The sequence below is a fragment of the Mercenaria mercenaria genome, chromosome 5, assembly GCF_021730395.1.
Source record: "Mercenaria mercenaria strain notata chromosome 5, MADL_Memer_1, whole genome shotgun sequence".
In the NCBI taxonomy this organism is placed as follows: Eukaryota; Metazoa; Mollusca; class Bivalvia; order Venerida; family Veneridae; genus Mercenaria; species Mercenaria mercenaria.
Window position 1 is genome coordinate 43,872,863 of NC_069365.1, and position 22,173 is coordinate 43,895,035.

A 22,173-nucleotide genomic window follows, 5' to 3' on the forward strand; every position below is an offset into this window, starting at 1 on the left:
AAAAGGAAAAACAGTTTCAAAGTTATGTGCCTTTAAATGATAGCTATTCGTACTTGCATGCAAAACTTTAACCACGGTGTGACGCCGACGCCAGGGTGAGTAGAATGGCTCGGACTATTCGTCGAATAGTCCAGCTTAAAATCGTATGTTTATGGGAGTAATATTGCTTTGATCATTGATGTAACCGAAATTATATATGTAATTTTCACCAGGTAAATAAAACGAATTTTGACTGGCTGTCTTGGTCGAGAGGTCTAATTATTTGTTAAAAAGTGTTAATAAGTTAATAATGTTCAAACTGTCGACCTATTAATATATGGAATGGAAAATGAAGTAGTCTGATTCGTTGGCAGTTATATTTAATGTTTTCCAATACTATCACAGGAAAATAAAATTAAAATACATGTCACACATACTACATAATTATAACTGTAGCGCAAAAAAAAAAAAAAACGTTGATTTCGGGAACGTATAGGCTGCAGCTGTTAACATGCTAAACCTAACTTGGGCTAAATGTATTGTCATGTGATGATTAGCATCTGCCAGTATATTTGAGCCGTGTCATGAGAAAACCAACATAGTGGGTTTGCGACCAGCATGGATCCAGACCAGCCTGCGCATCCGCGCAGTCTGGTCAGGATCCATGCTGTTCGCTTTTAAAGCCTATTGGAATTGGAGAAACTATTAGCGAACAGCATGGATCCTGACCAGACTGCGCGGAAGCGCAGGCTGGTCTGGATCCATGCTGGTCGCAAACCCACTATGTTGGTTTTCCCATGGCACGGCTCATTACATTTTCTGTTACATCAACGTCACGTTTGTGTTTGTTGGAATTCATATTTATAAATAATCCAAGTAAATGTTTCTGATTCATTTATTTTATAATACATATACAGATATACAGCTAAACATCAAAACACAAGTATTTGCTCATTCAACTGTAGAAGTATAAGAGACATATAAAACAGTAAAAAACTATACATAATTATAAAAACAAAAATTGACTTAAAACTACAAAAATCAGTAGCGAGTGAGTTAGTGTGTGATGTGCGAGTGAATGAGTGAATATGCGTGCGTGCGTGCGTGCATGTGTGAATAAGTGAATCTGGTGAAGGTGCGTTACCAAAGAGTTTACGTGATATATAAATGTGTAAGTACTATAGTTAAGTAAGCGAGTGATTGAAGTGTCCAAATCAGTCAAATATCCTATTTATATTAATTTTACAATAATGAAACACATTACAACAGAGTATAGGTATGCATCTGCATGAAAGATTCAACGATGTATAACTTTATGTTTTCTTTTAAATCTATATGGTATCTATTGACCGAAGTATATCTTGAAGTTTTGAAAAATATATGATTTTAATCAAGTTCTACATTGTAGAAAGAAAATTTATCTGAACATACAGAACTTCGATAAGGCCATAAAACCCTCCTCTGAAAATGTCACACTTCGTCCTGTCTGTGTTCTACAAATGTCATGATATCACTACATTGTGTCACTGTGTACAAGAAAACTGACTTACAGATAACTAACAACATAATGCATTTTGTACATATGAGCCGCGCCATTAGAAAACCAACATAGTGGCTTTGCGACCAGCATGGATTCAGACCAACCTGCGCATCCGCGCAGTCTGGTCAGGATCCATGCTGTTCGCTTTCAAAGAATATTGTTATTAGAGAAACCATTCGCGAACAGCATGGATCCTGACCAGACTGCGCGGATGCGCAGGCTGGTCTGAATCCTTGCTGGTCGCAAACCCATTATGTTGGTTTTCTCATGGCACGGCTCATATATCACACTGCTTTGTACATACTTGCAGACGGATCAACAACACTTACTGCTAATTAGTCTGATCAGATGAATCACTAAGTTGCAGTAAAGGGAAACTTGAAACTATTTAAAATAAAAGGAGATATTTTGTCTCGCTTATCAGAAACCGACATACATATCAACAAGATACGAGTGTCCTAAAGTAACCAGGTAATTACAATATCTTTCTAAAAAAAAATGCTTTATAAAAGAACTTCATGTACACATCGCATACATAGTGTTCAAAAGAAACCATGTAAATGCGTCTATGTAATCAGAACTTTACTAGATATGTCCGTTAAATGAATAAGTGTTTCAACGGTAATCAACTTATCTCACTCTCCACGTCAAAACTGGTTACACTTTGTTAAATATGTCCCTTGCCTTTTGCCTAAATTCGGAGCTCAAAAGCATGTACAATATCGGTTTGATCATGCAGTTGATCATATACAATTTTTCAATCAGAAGCAAGAGTCCGTGCGATGGTGAATCTGTTGATGCCCAGTAAGCAGGTGTAGACCAGGTGATACTCCATGTACTGATGTTCACCAAAGAAATAAGAAACATCATCAAAGAGGTACAATTCATCAATTTCCGTTTCCGGTCTATGGCTATGTTTGTTGGTAACATCTTGATACAATTGATCTTCACTGACGGCATCGTTTCACGTCTTCTGAAAGTTTCCTTTCTCGACCCGGAAGGCTGAGTTATATCATGATTTTCAGTTCTGATACAGACTGCCTGGTCTTCTCTCAGTTTTTTGCCTTTACTTTCTTTTTTGATTTCAACTTGCTCAGCTGTGACATTGTTTTGTCTATTAAACCGTTGAAGCATGTTTGTGTGTGTGGCATCTGTGGTGAATTGTCTTCCAATAGTCGGAATTTCTGTCAAATTTCGTCGCCTATGTTTGTTTTCTCTAAGTGGTTGATTTCCTAGCCTTAAAGGCCATGTTGGTCGTCTTGTATTCATGGGCCTGGTATTCATTCGTATTTCATGCACTCTTCTAAGATGTCGCCGTTGCATCATCGCGATTCGTGCGTAGCAGACGATAATAACAACAAACGTAAGTACACAAAATAGTACCAAAACTGACCTGAAAATTTGTATCATTGCGTCATACTCCTCCATACGACAGTTGAGCGTGGTCGAATCCAGCGTTGTGGTTAGAAGAAAGAACAGGCTGTAGACAAAACTGGAAATCCCAACAAGTGCGAAAACTCGTTTTGCTTTTGTTGTCTCAGGTAGACGTTTGGTCAAAGTATTCCCGGTACTGGTTCTCATGTGCCGATCAAAAGCAGTTGCCGCCAAGAGAGAAGTTGCAGAGATATTTGTTAAGTATTTTGTGAAACTATGCAGACGACAGAACGTGCTGGAAGCCAAAGCTTTCCAGGCTGTTGGCTCGTAACGTAGAATATGAAATGAAGTACTTATTGACGAAGCTATCAAATCCATAGAGGCCATTGCAAGTATGTAGATATCCGTGCTAATTTTGTCATGAAGCTTTGATAAAACTGTAATAACAGCGGCATTTCCCGGGATTCCAGTAAATGCTACCAGAGCAATGAAACCTATCAATGTATATCTACTCCATTCTGGTATAATTCCTTTTTCATTCATTATCTGTTGCACAATGTTGTTTGCAAGTGTATCGTTTTCCATTTTTAAATGTTTTGTCTGCAATAACCGAAATTCAGATAGAAAATATACATCTGCTTGAAAAACTGCGGTTAAATACCTTCGCTGTGTTAAAGCTTGCTTCGCTCACCTGGATTTTTAACACACAATTATGGTACATGTATATGGCAACAGAAATTATCATTTATAAATACCGGTATATTACCATAACAGAAAGAATACATTAATTTGATGCTTTTAAAATTTCTAACATATTTTGATAGTGATAGACACGCGTACGCGTATTATTTTCAAATAGTCATTTCATATCAATTTTTGAGTGTTACAGACACGGCGTTCAGATCTCTAACGGAATAAATGAAGATTGATTCCGCTACGCACAATATAAAAATGACATTAAACAAACGAGGTGTTTGATTTAATCTCTCCATTTTTGATGATACACGTGAAAAGTTCACCTCACATCAAATAGTATGATCAGTTGACTAATATACAATTATTTTCTGGCCTAATACTAAAACGCACTTGCTGGGGTATTGGCATTGATTTCTTTCCATACCTTTTTGAGAAACATAAAATATGAAAATCGAAAGATATATATATATATATATATATATATATATATATATTGGAGGGGTGGGGGGTGGGGTGGTGTTGAACGTCGCACCGAAACTTATTTAATTGTCAGCATTACACCTACATAAAACATATGACTACCTGTAAACATCTCTAGAAACCATTACTTGATACTGGAATTCGGGATCTCCGTAATATTATATGTTTTGTTGGGTTTTTTTTTTTTTGTTTTTGTTTTGTTTTTTTTATTGGGGGAGGGGGCTGTATTTGATATCCATTCATATGACAATTAGATGATTAGGTGAGCTTGCAGGCCTCAATTTCGGACTAATACAGTCGTAGGGATTGGTTAAACTGTTAAACTGTAGGGGTTCTTGTAATGAATAAAGAAATATTCACAAAAAGATACATTTTAATTAATTTACTGTAGCAAGTAAATGTATCACATTTGGAAGTTAAGAAAGAGCAATACATAATGACTGCAAACGTGCTATGATGCTGACTTTAAAGGAGTGTATATCAAACTGCGTGTACATTAGTTCTGATACGATGCACAGGTAAAATAGACAAAATACACGCTGAGACTGTTATGCACGTTGTGGATATCATAATTATACTACTGGTCAATGTATTGGAATGTTGGTCATGGTATGAAATCAAGCTGACATATAGGTGTATACCGTTGTTCTGCTTCTCACGTTGTAGAATATTATTGAAAATGAAACTGAGTAATATTCTTCAAATACAGGCGCAAAACATCCATACAAGTAAAAACAAAAACAACATGTAACAACAATTTCCACTTACAATGGGTGTTTTCTAGTAGTCTACAAACATATTGGTAAATTGTGGCCACTTACATATGACATTCTCTGTTAATGCCTGTATTATGTAAAGTAATTCTTAGCTTACAGACCACCATGTTTTCTTATAAACTTTCATTAAATTATGGCGTGTACGGCCTTCCATAAATCAAAGCATGTAAATCTAATTGACTTAGTTCCACCAAAACAACGCACGAAAACCATATGCATTCTCTATTCGTGTATTTTTCGCTTGAAAGATAGGACAACCTGTTTGCGATAATGGCATATGGTCGAAGAAACCCGTTTCGTAAAACTTTCTTTCAATATACAAGAGATGTAGGAAATATTGTCAAAATGTATAATAAAATACAATTTATTTATCAAAACATCAATTTGATGAAAAGCACTTCTTGGGTTTGTTTACTTAACTGCCCAAACTGCATGAACAGACTATGTAGCATGGCCACCGTATAAACACGACAACACCCTGTCTATTTTTCTGCAATTTTATTTTGTAAACTTCTGTAAGGCCTAAAAATTGTTTGTTTCCGGTAACATGCTAAAAAAAGGGTAAGTAGGTCGGAATTGTTTTTCTTTTTTGATTTTTTTTATTAAAGTGGGACTTTTTGGAAATAATTTTTGTGTCAAAAAATGAATACAAATAAGGGGGTTATGGTTTAAGAGCACCAGTAAATTGATTTCTAACATCACTGACTATGCTTAAAGCATAAACTGTGCAGTTTTGCAAAAAAATTCTCCATGGCCATATAAACATTTATGGCCGGGCCAAAAATTTAGGGTGGGTCGGGATACCGGAAACAAACAATTTTTTAGGCTTAACACATATTTATCTAGTTTTCAATACGGACCACTCGAACGAAAACTAATCATCTGCCTTGTAAAGCATTTAGCCGGACCCTCATTAAAAACATTAACATTTTGATAAATGAGCCATGATTAAAGTATGCTAGATATTCTGCGTAAATGTCTATAAATAGAAACATCTGTATATAAAAGCATTCTCGAGCATAAAACACACCTGCAACTAAATATCTGCTGCGGATTTATACTTCTGCTTCATGATATGCCCCCTACTATCAGACGTGATTGGTAAACGTGACTGATGACAACTGCTTTTTCCTGTGATACATAACTGTCCAGTATTTGTGACATACGACAGAATTTCCTCTAGTAAGAACATGCCCTTCAACAAGAACAATTAAAACCATCAGAACTATAGATAAATCAACTAAACCATAAGTTATTCCACTGTATACGTTTTTTTATTCCCATGAAGTTCCCTTGTATCATTATGAATTCGTGGTCAAGAGTGCTGTCGCATCATAGCGCTTTTTCTGAAGGGCATAATAAGGTCAAAAGTCAAATCAGTAGTTTCAAGAATGAAGCAACCCCTGTTATGATCTCATTTCATTTTCGTTCAGTCCCCTAAACATTATGTCTTAATATTTAAAAGGTAATTCTTTAAAAAAAAAAAAAAAAAAAAAAAAACATTTACAAAAATGGTTTCTTTTCCTTATCGACCAATTTATTGAGGGATAATCTGTAAATGTAGCTGACATCTTTCAAACGAATCATGCAATATAATAATTTTATTATATTATAATTGAAGATTTGCCAAATTTTATTAAATATCCCTTCAAAACAATGGAATTATTGATTGTCATCGTCCCTATCAGCATTTCCCATGTTCTCCACCTCAGTTCCACTTTGTGTTACAACATTTATTTCCGGAACCGCAAGATTTGTCTCAGCATCAGTCTCTGCCTGACTATCAACTGCTTTTGCGACTTCAGTAGCTTCATCTGCCGTAGCTGTGTCGTCTACGTTAACAACAGAAGTTGCGTCAGCTGAATTTTCCGTGTCTGGATGTGGTAGGTCTTCAACTTCACCTTCACTGTCACTGTCTGTAAATCAAGAAATTTGTATAAAGATGTCCAGGACTAAGGCAAATGTACTTTAGTTTGGTACCTTAATGAATTAAACTCACAACAATGTTCCCATATACTTGTACGTTTTCAAAACATGTATTAAACGGTCATACATCAGATCCCCAGAAAATTCTTACGCGTCCCATTTGATATGTTAATAGTCAACATAAATCTTAAATTGCATATTTTCTTTAAAGTAGTATAGGCTTTCACTATTTTCGTAAGTATCTGATATAACCTTGATGAAATCTAGGCCAAGTTCGAAAATGGGTCATCTTGGGTCAAATCAAAGAAAAAGCTTGTGTATGCGATAGAGGCTGTATTTTTCAATTAATCTTCATGAATTTTGGTTAGATTGATTACCTTGATAAAATCTAGGTTATTTACATTTTTTTGCATAACTCTTCCCTAGGGAAAAATTCATACAGAAAACATTTTCTATTGGAATGCATTCCCATGGAAATCGGCCATTTCCCATGGGAAACAGAATATTATAATAGCAATATTTCTTAAAATAATAAGATTAGAATGATGAAAGTTGTTGGCTGCCAAAAGGTAGATATGGGCTATCATTCAGTACGATTTTTAAGTTCATAGCCTTTGTAGAAGTACTTGACGTTTTTGCCAATTATTGTCCGTGGCAAATTAAAATTGGCGGCCATTTTAAGTTCGAAAATGGGTCATCTGGGGTCAAAAACTAGGTCAATAGGTCAAATCAAAGAAAAACCTTGTGTATGCGATAGATGCTGTATTTTACAACTGATCTTCATGAAATTTTGTCAGAATGATAACCTTGATGAAATCTAGGCCAAGTTTGAAAATGAGTTGCCTGGGATCAAAAACTAGGTCACTAGGTCAAATCAAAGAAAAACCTTGTATATGCAAAAGAGGCTGTATTTTCAATTAATCTTCATGAATTTGGGTCAGAATGATTGCCTTGATAAAATCTAGGAAAAGTTCGAAAATGGGTCATCTGGGGTCAAAAACTTGGTCACTAGGTCAAATTAAAGAAAAAACATTGTGTATGCAATAGGCGCTGCATTTTATACCGGATCTTCATGAAATGTGACCAGAATGTTTGTCTTTATGAAATCTAGGTTTAGTTTGAATATGGGTCATCTAGATCTGTGGTCTAAAACTAGGTCACTAATCAAATCAAAGAAAAACCTTGTGTATGCGATAGAGACTGTACTTTTCAATTGATTTTCATGAAATTTGGTCAGAATGATAGCCTTGATGAAATCAAGGTCAAGTTTGAATATGGGTCATCTGGCCTCAAAACTAGGTCGCTAGGACAAATCAAAGAAAAATGTTTTGTATGTGATAGAGGCTGTATTTTTCAATTGAGGTTCATGAAATTTGATCAGAATGATTGCCTTGATCAAATCTAGGTCAAGTTCGAATGTAGGTCATCTTAGCTCAAAAACTAGGTCACTAGGTCAAATTGAAGAAAATACTTGTTTACACTTAAGAGACCACATTTTTGGTCCAATCTTAATGAAAACAGGTCAGAATATTTGTTTCCATGAAATCACTAGGTCAACAGGTTTCAATGTTATCGTGTATTTCTCAGATGAGCGACCTAGGGCTATCTTGGCCCTCTTGTTTCCTATTTCTCTTTGATATGTGACTTAAATGAAATTGCATTGGTTCGGAAATAGAAGTTTTATTCCATTCGGTTTTCATAAGGTAAAATATGTTTCCATTGCGTTCAACAGATCTCATAGCTCAAATGCATTTTTCTGAATATATACATTTTTAATGTTTTCGGGTATGAATGGTTTTTAATCCTTTCAATTTTCAATAGCAGCTTCTCGTCCCTTGCGTAAAATATCTAAAAGAAATATTTTGATGCAAAAGCCGGCGCATTGTTTGATGGTATGAGAATAATTGATACAGTTTGGGTATTTTGTTATTTTCTAAAATACTTAAGTTTTGCTCATGAATTCATAAAACGGGAGTTGTGGAATGCATTATGTAAGCAGACGAGAATAATTCTCTGGCACAGAAATTTGATACAATGCTCAAGATTTTACAGTGTCTGGATAAAAGCCAACAATATCCAAATACTACCAGCAAAAATGTTGTTTACTGAAATTCTGCTCATCAATTCAAAAAACAGTGTTACCTCCAGGGGCGGCGTATAATAATCGCCGTGGGGTATCGGCTGTTTTAGTCACATGAAATTTAAAACCTCACGAAGAGGTATTTGGTCACACAGATTATGATTTTCTTTGGTCTTATTATTTACCGTCTAACAATGATCATCAGGTTAGCCTTATGAATTTTCTGAAGTTGAAACTTTGAAAATAAGAACTTAGAGCGCATTCATTTGAAGTAGTAACTACGTTTAAAAAACTAAGAAAAAGTCATAAAACCCTTAAACTTGTGTATTCTTTACCGTCGTGGTGCATGTGACTTAGTGTTGATGGATGTCGTTTCAAACCGTGCTCTTCTTCTTTAGCACGAAGTAGTGTCATACTGTGCACGAGTTTCGCGTGCTCTATCGCCTCCATCATTTCCTGTATCATCTTTGCCTTCTCCTCACTCGGCTGTAAAACATAAAAATATCAGGTCTGATATTCTTAAAACTTTACCGTCAATTCTATAGGTTTAAAACGCCTTGCATTTTTAAAATCAGCATTCAAACATTATAACATACAGGTCGCAAATCAAATATAACATATTGAAACATCAGTATTGGCTGATAAACACTGAAACATCATTATTGGCTGTGAAACATTGTAACATCAATATTTAGTGTAAAGCATTGCGCCATCAATATCGTGTTTGAAGATTAAGATCTGCTGCACCAATATCGAATGTGAAACACTGTGACATAAATTCTGGCTGTGAAACATTGCAACTTCAATATCGGGAATGAAACCTATCAAATATTAATATTTATTATTAAATCTATATTTATAGTCCTTTCCATTGGTCTTGATGTAGTCACATGATCATTGATAAAAAGTCGTATTGACTACAAGGCGGAGCCAAAAACACATATTGACCGCCAGCTGTGACGTCATTACGGTTTGACGTCAAAACAATGCGACGTCGTACACCATTTACCGCGAAATATGACAAAAATTGTATTTAATGTTTATACTTATGAGTAGGCTGGATTTAATAATAAAGCAATTGTTGCCTTTTAAGTTTGGTCGATATGTGGATTTATCGACCTGATAAAAGCGATACCAATCTCGGGCTGCGCCCTCGGTCGATATCACTTTTATAAGGTCGATAAATCCACTTATTGCATGTGTTACTAAATATAGTAACACATTTGCACAGAATTTAAACATATATGAACAGCGTGAGGCCGATATTGGCGTTTGTGTGCGCTGGTGTGCCTGATATCGATATCAGGCACCCTTCCGGGTGTGCCAAAAATCCATATCAGGCTTACTTCCGGCTGTAAAACATCAATATTTTATACTTTCACTGGCATAATGTCAAGTATTTACAAACTAACATTTATTTTACAAAAGAACACATGGCATGAATACATAACTTCGCTAGCTTCTTCTTCTACCGTAGTTGAATAAGGCTGACACAAGAAACGTCGACACTAAGATGCATGAATTGAAAACAAAAGTTTGAAAGGAAATGACGTCAGCGCCGTCAGAAAACGTCAACGTTCCCGCGCATTACATAAACATTCAAAGACGCTGTGCAACATGATTTTTTTTCATGTCTTCTCTACTTTAACAATATAGTGGAACATATGCAATAAAAAGGTTATAAAACAGGGGTGGTATGCCTTAAGGCGATATTGGCATACTAGACCAGTATTTGCCCTCGGGCTAAAGCCCGCGGGCAAATACCTCACCTATTATGCCAATATCGCCTTAAGGCACACCAGCCCTGTATAATAACCTCTAAATATCGACCTCACCAAAAGGCAATAATTGTATAATACATCAATATCGATATTGAAACTGCATGATTTCAATATCAAATGTGAAACATTGTAACAACTATTACATAAAAAATATCAATTTTGAAATATTGTGACATCAATATTTGCGGTGAAACATTTCGGCATCAGTTTCGTCTGTGAATCTTTTTCAACATTAATAATTATCGGTTGTGAAACATTATAACACCAAAACCGCTCGGCAACCATTGTTTAATCACTATCGGCTGTGAAACACTGTGACATCAATATCAGCTGTGACATATTGTATTATAACATCGGCTGTGAAACACAGTAACATCAAAATCGGCTGTGCAATCTTTTCAACATTAATATATACAGCATCAAAATTGGTTGTGAAATATTGTGGCATCAACACCAATATCGGTTGTGAAACTTTGTAACATCAATATCGAATGTGAAACGTTTTGACACCATCACCAATATTGGCTGCAAAACATTGTAACATCAATATCGAATGTGAAACATTTTGACACCATCACCAATATCGGCTGCGAAACATTGTAACATCAATATCGAATGTGAAACATTTTGACACCATCACCTATATCGGCTGCGAAACATTGTAACATCAATATCGAATGTGAAACATTTTGACACCATCACCAATATCGGCTGCGAAACATTGTAACATCAATATCGAATGTGAAACATTTTGACACCATCACCAATATCGGCTGCGAAACATTGTAACATCAATATCGAATGTGAAACATTTTGACACCATCACCAATATCGGCTGCGAAACATTGTAACATCAATATCGAATGTGAAACAGTTTGGACATCAACAGCAATATCGGCTGTGAAACTTTGCAACATTTATATAGGCTGTGAAACATTGTAACATCAATATTGGCTATGAAACATTGCAACATCAATATTGGCTGTGAAACATTTTATATGTAGAATATCGATTTTGAAATTATCTAATTTTAATATTGGTTGTGAAACGTCTTGATATCAATATCGACTGTGAAAATTTGTTGTGAATCGTTGAAACATCAATATTTGTTGCGAGTTAAAACTTTATCATATCAATAACATCTGTTCTGTGTCTTTAAATATTATTTTAGTGTTTATGTTACAAGGCATATAATTACAATAAAAAAAATGTATAGTAACATTTACAAATGGATTGGGTTACGAGTTATACCAGCATCAGCGAACTAAGAAAGCATCTGTGGAGCAGTATCAACATCGTCTATGAAACTTGATAAAATCAGTATTGTAACAGAGGACTTTGTAATATCGACTACAAAACGTTACACGTTGGACATTATAAAATCGACTTTAAAATGTGTCATGAACATTGATATTGAATCAAAAACACTTTAACAATGAAAGCTGGGTAAATATGTTTACTGATTTTCATTATTCTAATTTTGATACTGATACCGAGCTAGTTCGTGGAATTTCAAAAGTCAGCAGTTTAACAAAATGATAAAATATTTTCATGCTTTCAGTTTGGTTTGTCCGTTTGTATAAACAACAAACCTCTGTTCCTTTCACCCTGTCTTTATAAATCTCGTGTAGCTGTCCACTGTCTTCCTCAGTACTACACTGTATAGGTTTCCTCGCCTCCATTTTCTCCTCATATTCTTTGGTAGCCTTCTCTTCCTAAAATTATGCATAGAAAATTAATTTCGCTAGATTTGTGCGCGGAAATGTGGTACATTTTAAATCATCAAGACTTCTATGCACACTTTCTTGAGGACAATTCAAATAAATGTATACGGCTAGCTAGATGGAAAAAAAATTTACGGCTAGCTAGATGGAAAAAACGATTTTGAAATATGAAACAGACAAAATACACACTATAAAGTTTAAAATTTCTTTTCCTGAAAAATGGCATAACAGAGTTTTTTATGTCTAGAAATGTACATTCTACAACTTAATGCCCAAGACATAGTGTCACGTTTCGGCCGCGCCGTTGTACCCCGTTTCTGACAACCACGTTTTGGAAATTTCAGCCGGTGCCACGATGTGCCAAGTTGCCGCCACGCGCTAGTCACGTGAACGCCACGCTGTTGCCTCGTTGTAGTCCCGTTGTGACACGACTGAGAATATCAAAGTCGTGTTATGCCACACTGCCGCCACTCTGTCGCTTCCTTGTCGCCACGTTGTTCTACGCTGTGCTTCGTTATGCATCGCTGCCGCCACGTTGCAACCACGTGCAGCTAAAACTCATCACGCACTGGCTGGCTGACTGACCTAAATTACCAACGTAGTTATTCGTGGCGGCAAAAACATGACACTATGACTGGAGCAATATCAACCGGCCGGATGCGCAATGTTAATGTTCTATTACGTTTTTGCTATCGTGTTATACTACGTTGTACTACGTTCTTGCAACGTTGTTGCCACGTTGTAGTGCGTTTTTGGAAAACGGCAGCGAATTTTTATCATGTCCGAAATTAAAAGTTCAAGTTCACGATTTGTCATGATTGATCATGTTTCAGCCACTTTGTTCTACGTTGGCTCACGTTGTAGTCACGTTTACCAACGTAGCTATTCGTGGCGGTCTAAACACTATGACTGGGGCATTAGATATAGTTTCACTACCTTGAGAAACAAGGATAGGAATAAGTTTTCTATTTGCTTGAACGTGACTCACAGACAAGTAAGAAAACATTAAATGTACATGTACCTACATTTCAAATTAAACAAATAAAAAGAATGCCAAATATCCGTATTCTATTGAAAACATCATTGCCTAAATTTGTCATCATATGTAAATAAAATCGTTGAAACTTACATTCCTTGCAACAATATTTCTGCGAATGTTATTGAAATCATTGCTTTAATATGTCCAAGTTTTTTTTTAGAAAATTAATCATAAAATTCAAATTGTTGCTTCAATATAACTACATATTTCACTGAAATCTTAAATTTACCATGCCTCCACATGTCTACGCACCCTGACTTACCGCCGTTGTCCCCATAATTCCGCGTATTTTACTTAGTACCTAGAGGATATTTGTTTGATTATCGTGAATATGGAATATATCTCACTGAGAAGTGAGAAAATTTCAAATATTTTCATGAGCGCGTAGCGCGCGTAAAAATGTGAACATTTCCTCACTTGGAGGTGATATATATTTCATATTCACGAACAACAAACAAATTTTCTTTTTATTTTATGCTCATTTACGTTGAGATTTGCATTTTGCAACAACTTTTAATCTTAGCGCGGGAAACAGGCGCGTAAACTGACATGGCGTCAGACGTGTTGTGATGTTAGAAAGACGCACACAACATGAAGTTCCATTTTATTTTATTTTTTGCTGCATAACGTTATGAAATTCTCATTTCGTAAAAAATTTTGAATCGAGAAATAAACTATAAAGAACAAAGTGCGGCTACAATTTTCATCCTGTTTTAAGCAAATAATTTAAAATTCATACACAATGTATGAGGGGGGCGAGCTATATCTCTCACAGTGTGAAAATATAGATTTCATTTTTTCACAGTGTGAGTGATGATATATGAAAATATTTAACTGATAGAATACAGTATTTCATTAGTTAGCATAAAATAAATTGTATTATACCATGATTACCTCAAAATGCTCTCGTTTCTTATTGCCTATATATACCCCCATATCTTAATGAAACCATTACTTCAATATATCCGCGTATCTTAATGTATTAAATTACCACCATTCCCTTAATATGCCCACGTATCATATTGAAATCATAAAGTAACCATTATTATAATTGTTTCAATATGTCCACGTATATTATTGATATCATGCACTTATCATCACTGACCCGCTATGTCCGAGAAAGTCCTTAATATTGATTTAGACCTAAGACTGCTTTAATATGCCCAGGTATCTAATTGAAATCATAAACTTGCCGTCATTAACCCGATATGTCCACGAAACCACTTACCAGCATTGCCTCAATGTGTCCACACACGTGAAGACAATGAATTTTCTCCTTCTCTTCGGCCATTATAAGATAAGGCAACTTCAAAACACTGAATCTGAAAACACAAAGTCTAGTTTCAAAATAATATTTATCACACCATTTCATATATACGCATACTTCAAAATTAATGAACCATCTACGTAATAAAAAACTGACAAGATTTGTGTTTTTGAAGGCAGGTCCCAGTATTCGAATTCATCGTGAGTGGAAACACAATACAGAACAGTTTATTTACATGTATAGACTTGAGCAGTTCGTCGTTAATAACAATATACATCCATGCACATAAATTTAGATTAATATAAATAAGAAAGATTCCTGGTAGATTTTGATCGTTGCGCTGTATCACTTTAGAATAAAAACTTCTGCCACACATCAAATAACTGTTACATTTGGATAATAACGACTAATTGTCAATTAACACAAAAGAAATTGTTTCATATATTTCACATTTTAAGGAAAAATTATCAATCAATGACTAAAGATATTACAACAAAGCCTATATTAAACCATTGTCTCCTTTTTGTTTATTTATGTTTTGTCTTTAACATTTGTCAATACTTTTATTCTAATACTGCGAACGTCGTATTTATAATTTCAGGTTCAAACTTAGAATAGTAATACTATGTATACTTAACAAATTGTTTCAATGTCTATCACAAAGAAATATTGAAACAAGATTTGCCACCATAGTATACCTAATCAGTCACAATTTAAAATCTTCTACAGAAAAATAATGTCTTGTGCAACAAGGGAAACTCGTGCAACAAACGCACAAGAGCAAGTAACACAGCGTGATAAAGAAGTGCGAAAACCTTGAAATGCTTCATTCAGTGCCTTTATGTTGTTAAGGTAATATATTAAAATTAAAAAAAATTCTGCATTCATGTATAATTATATCAGTGACTATTGCTTGTTTGTTTGTTTGTTTTAGGTTTAATGCCGTTTTTTAACAGTATTTCAGTTATGTAACGGCGGGCAATTAACCTAACCGGTGTTCCTGGATTCCCTGTTCTCCCATATGATTCAGAGGTGGAGGACGAATGATTTCAGACACAATTTCTCTTATCAAATCGTCATGGAGAACATACGCCCCGCCCGGGATCGAACTCGCGACCCCAAGATCCGTAGATCTGCGCTCTCACTCTTGAGCTAAGCGGACGGGCAGTTAATATTGCATTTCATTATTTCTAGGTCTTACCAACTTTTATATTCCTGTAAAGTTTCAGTAACCTTGATAAACGTCTAGCAAGCAGCACAACTGTTCAACTGTAATCCGGTATCTGTGTAACGTTGCGTTTCTAACGTCATGACGTCAGGAAAACAATAAAAGTGACGTCAGTGACGTCTTGATTTCAATCTTACTGTGTAGACGCTTGATTAAAGCACACTGGACTTAACTGGGCTAAAACTCTTCATTAAAATAGTTCATAATGGGTAAAAAAACGGATTATAGTCTAAGTAATCCAAGTTTCTTTTTTAATATTAATAAAACCTGCTGTTTACATCGTAGAATTAGAAAAAGGGATTGTTTGCAAAAAAATTGTAGTATAGTATAAGGCGATCGGAATAAAATCGCAGTAGAAAAGTAACAGAAAATGATATTCGAAAATTTCAAACATTAAAGTATTATACTTGTAAAATCAAACAGCCAACATATTCTTCAAAATTTAGATAAACTTCTACCTCCTCTCGCGGAACATGCTATTAACAACGAAGGACTTGTACAATGCTAAGATGGCAAAATATATTACGAAACGAGTTAAAGGTCTTTGATAATAACAAATATGCTGGCATTTAAAAACACTAATTTTGCCACCATATTTGCAAATAAAAAAAAAACTCTGTTTTTTTTTTAGTGTCATATAAAGATAGTCAAAGTATTTTACTATCGATGTTTCTCATTACAGAGCTGGTGCAGCCGTTCTGCGCATGCCCGGAATGATTACCCATTGGAGCGCACGGCAAAATTACGCATTTTTTGCATACCCGCACGCATTTAATGTATAATATGCACAATATATGCGCAGGCTGGTCTGGACCCATACTGGTCGCAAATGCACTATGTTGGTTTTCTCGTGGCCCGGCTCATATGTGGGCTACATGTTAAAAAGATTCATATTATTATCTACAATTATAAAAATCTCTCTTTAAGTGGTGAATGTATTTAAATGTGAGTTTTCTTCACAGTAGTGTCTTGAAATTAATATAGGTTTGTTTAATGGTTATCGTTTATTACTTTTCACTATGGTGCCATTTCATTATGACGTTCTGTCGCAGAGACACGTTTACAAACGTTGTTATAGCAACCCGCCGAATGTCGCCATGGCGCTCCGACAAATGTCGCCTGGCCGAACGTACGCGGGTCCGTCTGATTTTTTTTCTGGATTATAACTGTGCCATACATTGAGCAATCTTTTTTTATATATCAAAAATGTTTGCGTGCGTTCGCCTGATTTTTTTCCGGATTATTAGATCTACTGTGCCGTGAATCGAGCAATCATTTTATATATAGCAGAAATCCTTGCCTCAGAAAGATGGAGTGTCGTGCGAAAACCCCAATCCCTATCTCAAAGCGTGGGGAGGGTGGAGAGGGTGCTCATGGGACACTCCAGATCTAGTTCAGGCAGAAGCTTTGACATGCATGGAGAAATCTGTGATTATCTGGAGAAAATGTTTGGCTTAATAGGTCGGCTAGTGTTACGCAATGCCGATGCCCTTATCTCATAGGCACTATCATATACTGGCGGACTGACCGACGAACTGACGAACGAGGGGAAATTCATTTCCCATACCTTTGAAGAAGCTATATACGAGAATGTACACCAATACTTTGGTACCAACATTTGGCAAGGGGCTCAAACACATGGAGTTGTACGTCGACTCATTTCTAAATCGTTCAAAACGTGACGAAATTCAAAATGAGAAAGACTTATTGTGTTCATGCCCATTACAACTTGTGTCCTAAATAACATTTTAAAGAAAAAAATTATAGTTGCAAACATATCGATATCACATTAAATGAAAATAAAAGGTATTTCAAGTGCATATTTTGAAATAGATACCTGCATGTTTTATAAAAGAAATGTATTGTTTACTTGCCATGACGTAGTAAACAATTTTTCAGTCTTCCAAGGTAAGCCAATCTTAGTGATCTTTTTCTACTTCGAAGGTTTAGGGTGAATGGGAGAGATTTGGACGGATGCCCAACCTCCTTTCCTCCCATATCGACATCTATTGGTAAATGTTTAGACCAGCTGTAACATTGGATAATGGGATCGGTAAATCCCCACCCCTTAAAGACGCGCCACAAAATAACTGTATTCTTTTGTATTTCCATGATGGTAATTATACATGCTTTGCATGAAAAAAGAATGAAAGTATCTAGTGATATATACAAGTTAAAGCATAGCAAAAGTTCCTTCTAGGGCATATCTATATAAATATAAAATGATCATCTTGTAAAATTTTGGTTGCAATGTCTGTTTTATACTGCAAAAAAATTCCAAGTAGATCTAAGTATTTACGCTAGTTATTTAACATAAACTGTTAAATCCAACAACAAATTAAATCTGTTACCACTTTCAGTAGAGTAAATACGGCAATAAGACATTGACCCGGTTAACCATTTACGATTCGATGCGTTAATTTGTTGCGCATAATTAGAGGGTCGCAATGGGGTTTGTTTTCATATATTAACTATGCATTTCAAGGTAACGATAATATCTAAAGTCTATAGTTGTTTACATTTAAATTTGCTGATATATATCTATCTGGTCGACTAAATGTATGTTATGTTCCTCAAGAATGGAGGAAATAACATCCTCGGGTTTAGTAATATGTAATCCACGGAACGCGTTCAGTCAGAGAGTGTTCTCAATTAGGAAAGAATAGTCTAACGTCAGAGGTTATTTCTAAGGTCACGGAGTTTTATTGGCCAGCTTGTAATGCCAACAGCTTTCGGTATCAGTAGCTCAGTCAAGTGTGACTTATTGAACTATAATATTCCTTCTCAAGAGAAGGAATAATAAGGCAAAGACAATGTGTTTAATATCTAAATATATTATTGAATTAATGTAGTAGTATGCACAGTCTAAGATGAGTTTAGACAGTGTTTTTACAGTATAAGATAGTCATTATTCTATGTTTTTTAAATTATACTGAAAAGAGATTGACTGAATATTTTTGAAGATGAAGTTGTGAAAACACATTAATTCAGGGAGGGCCTAAATTGTCCACCTGTCATCTTGTAGAACAACTGTATTATACCAGTCTTATCAGAATTATTTGCACGATATTCGTGTGAGAGGAAAAGGTATGTCACTAGGTTGTGGTGGGTCTTTAAAAAACATAATTTAGCTATTAAAATTATTATTGTTAGCATGAATATCCAAGAGCGCGGTCGTGCAATCGGCATGATGCAAGCCGACTATTCACTCAGACACGTAAGTAAATCGGATTTTATTTATATAAAAGATATTTTGACTGCAAATATTTACAGAATGAATCTATTCAAAATAAATCATAATACGAATTACATTGATCAGTGAAATTGATATTTAGTTATTTTCTTTACAGGTTGCCCGAATCTTTGGCAGATATAAGTCCACCATAGCTAGCCTTCGGCAGAAGTTTCTGCGCACAGGCCGAGTTGATGATGAGCCTTGGAAGCCTCGCAGAAGGATGGCAATGCTTGCACAGGATGTGCTAATCGTGACAGATCATCTTCGAGATCGTTTCAAGACCGCAACATGCACTGAGAGGGCGACCAATGGAACGCGTGCTAAACCCGTAAGTCGAAAAACAGTTCCCGGGTGGCTCTGCGAACAGTGAATAAGAGCTAGTCGGCCATTCATGGGACTTATTCTGACACCATATCACCGACAACAGCAGGAGCGGTGGGCCCGCCGGTACGGGCTGAGTAGTCAAATGTCCTATTCACGGACGAGAGTCGGTTTAACTTGTACCAACGTAAGGATGCGAGTGTACAGACGTCGAGATGAAAGACTGAACGAGCCCAGCATGTCGATGGATCCGTGATGGTATGGGCCGGAGTGTCGTTACACACCAAGACAGACTTGATAGTTGTTCGCGAGAACCTTAATGCAGCTAGGTACCAGCAGGACATCTTGGTCCCTGTCGCAGGCCGGTGGACGTGGCATACAATTGCTGCGCCATACCGCTCGTACGACACAGATATTGCTGCAACAACAGATTGTGCGGCAGCTGCTTTTCCCGCAAAAGTCACCGGATCTCAATGCTATTGAGCACCTGTGGGATGAGCTGAACAGGCGAGTACGGAGTCGACCCGGAGCCCCTCGCAATCTCCGTGAACTGGAAGAGGCCCATGTGCAGGAATGGAGGAATATGTCCCCAATGGGTCATCCGGAACTGCATGCTGTCGATGAGGCAGAGGTGTGTGCATGTTGTGAGAGCCGTGGGAGGACACACGAAGTATTAATACCCGGACGTACAAACTGTTATGTGATTCAGTTACCTTTCACATTGTTAGAATTCTGCGTTATGCCATTTTGTGAATTCGGATTTTAAAGTGATATTTTTTTTTGTTAAATTTTATACCTATATGTTTATCAGTTGGGATTAAATTACGGGGAAGTAAGTCTAATGTGTTTAATTGTTTATATTCACAATTTGAACAAAATCCGTTCACAAATAATCAAACTTCATGGCATTATATAGGTGTCGAGTTAGAAATGGCCCTAAATGTACATGTCTTAAAGATCAGTGGCTCTTCCTCATCAGGATATAATATTACAGTGGTAATGATTAATACAATAATAAGACTACCTCAATTAACTAAGTAATGATTCTTTTTACAAAAACAGCTTACCTTTTCAGATTGATATTCAAATTTGACGCAAGTAAAGTTCTATAATTTTACTCATTTCTAGATTTGTTTTGCTGGGTTTAGCGTCGCACCGACACAATTATAAATAATAGGTCATATGGCGGCATTCTAGCTTTGATGGTGGAGGAAGACCCCATGTGTCCTTCCGTGTATTACATCATCACGGGCGGGCACCTGTCGCAGAGACACGTTTACAAACGTTGTTATAGCGACCCACCGAATGTCGCCATGGCGCTCCGACAAATGTCGCCTGGCCGAACGTACGCGGGTCCGTCTGATTTTTTTTCTGGATTATAACTGTGCCATACATTGAGCAATCTTTTTTCATATATCAAAAATGTTTGCGCGCGTTCGTCTGATTTTTTTCCGGATTATTAGATCTACTGTGCCATCTGGATGGCTTTCTTGCATGAAGAATTCAACGCCCCGAATGAGGATCGGACATACATCGGTGAGAGGCAAGTGATTCAAAGTCAGCGATCTTAACCACTCGGCCACGGAGGCCCCTACCCATTTATAGGCGAACATGATAGTTGTATGTGCATTTTTTCTAATCAGAGTAAACATGACATGACTATAGGATTTAATCTATCTATGTAGATCTATAACATTAGAATAATAACGTGGATAGAAGCCCTGTATGATTCTGCGCAGTAGTATGCAACATAAACTCAGATGACATAATCTCGTTCAACCACGTAATAGCTTAATAACAAATTATGTGATACTCGCCTTCTATGTTGTCCTATTTACACAAAATACATTTTCTTCTAGATCTCAATATTTCCACTTGTCTTTCAGCTTTAATATTTGAATACTGGCATATCATTCGTAAATCAGCAATAACATTTTTCAATTTAACACACTGCTTTTTATTTAGATATTCTGTCAAACAAACAAAGTGATGATCTGTTGAATATTGATAATGAAAAATGACAGAAATATAAGAACGTTTTTGGCATTTGTCGAATATTTGCATTGCCGATTTTACGTTTAGCAGTAATTCATTAGAAATGCAAGCGTGTTATTTTATTTTACCTCCATTTTATTTGTTTTGGTTGTGCAAACATAATTTATTGAAGAACCTTCAGTAATTTTGAATGTCGTTGTTCTATTCAGGTCTTTAAAATATCCCACTAGATCTATCTATCAAATAAATGTATCAAAGTGACACTTCTATTAAAATTAAGTTTATACACAACTTTTAAAATACTTCCTGTTGAAATGTGGGTTATTATTTAATATAAGACATTTAAGCAGAAACAGGTATGTTATTGAATGAACTTAAAATAAATCTCTACCAGAATGTAGGAAAAATGGAAAATGTCATAACATGTTGCTTAAATGAGATTTAACATAATTTTGTATAACATTTTGCGAGGATTCAATTGAAATAATACTTATATGGGGGGAAAAACAATAAATAATCGAAAATACGATAAAAAATGTTAAATTCTAATTTTGTATCTCTAATAACTCATGGACATGATCATGCTTTTTTTTAATGTTATGTTCCATTCATTGTCTTTCCTCTTTTAATCGTCAAACCAGGGTTCAATAATGTAAATGTAATTAGATATATCAGGAAAGAAATATCGTTCACCCCTTCTGAATAATGAGGCCTTCAAATGTTACTTGATGC

General features: G+C 35.8%; 2 protein-coding genes across 2 annotated transcripts; both read right to left on the reverse strand.

Moving 5' to 3' along the window:
- Window positions 1-2,176: 2,176 nt before the first annotated feature.
- On the reverse strand, window positions 2,177-3,478 carry LOC128557309 (uncharacterized). Its single transcript, XM_053544572.1, has one exon. The coding sequence runs from the start codon at window positions 3,476-3,478 to the stop codon at window positions 2,177-2,179; it is 1,302 nt and encodes a 433-aa protein (XP_053400547.1).
- A 2,953-nt stretch (window positions 3,479-6,431) lies between these two features.
- LOC123558948 (uncharacterized) lies at window positions 6,432-16,011 on the reverse strand. Its single transcript, XM_045350781.2, has 5 exons — window positions 15,864-16,011; window positions 14,624-14,717; window positions 12,225-12,347; window positions 9,187-9,337; window positions 6,432-6,761 (listed from the first exon to the last, which is right to left on the reverse strand). The coding sequence occupies exons 2-5, from the start codon at window positions 14,684-14,686 to the stop codon at window positions 6,508-6,510; spliced, it is 591 nt and encodes a 196-aa protein (XP_045206716.2). The 5' UTR covers window positions 14,687-14,717; window positions 15,864-16,011; the 3' UTR covers window positions 6,432-6,507.
- Window positions 16,012-22,173: the final 6,162 nt, after the last annotated feature.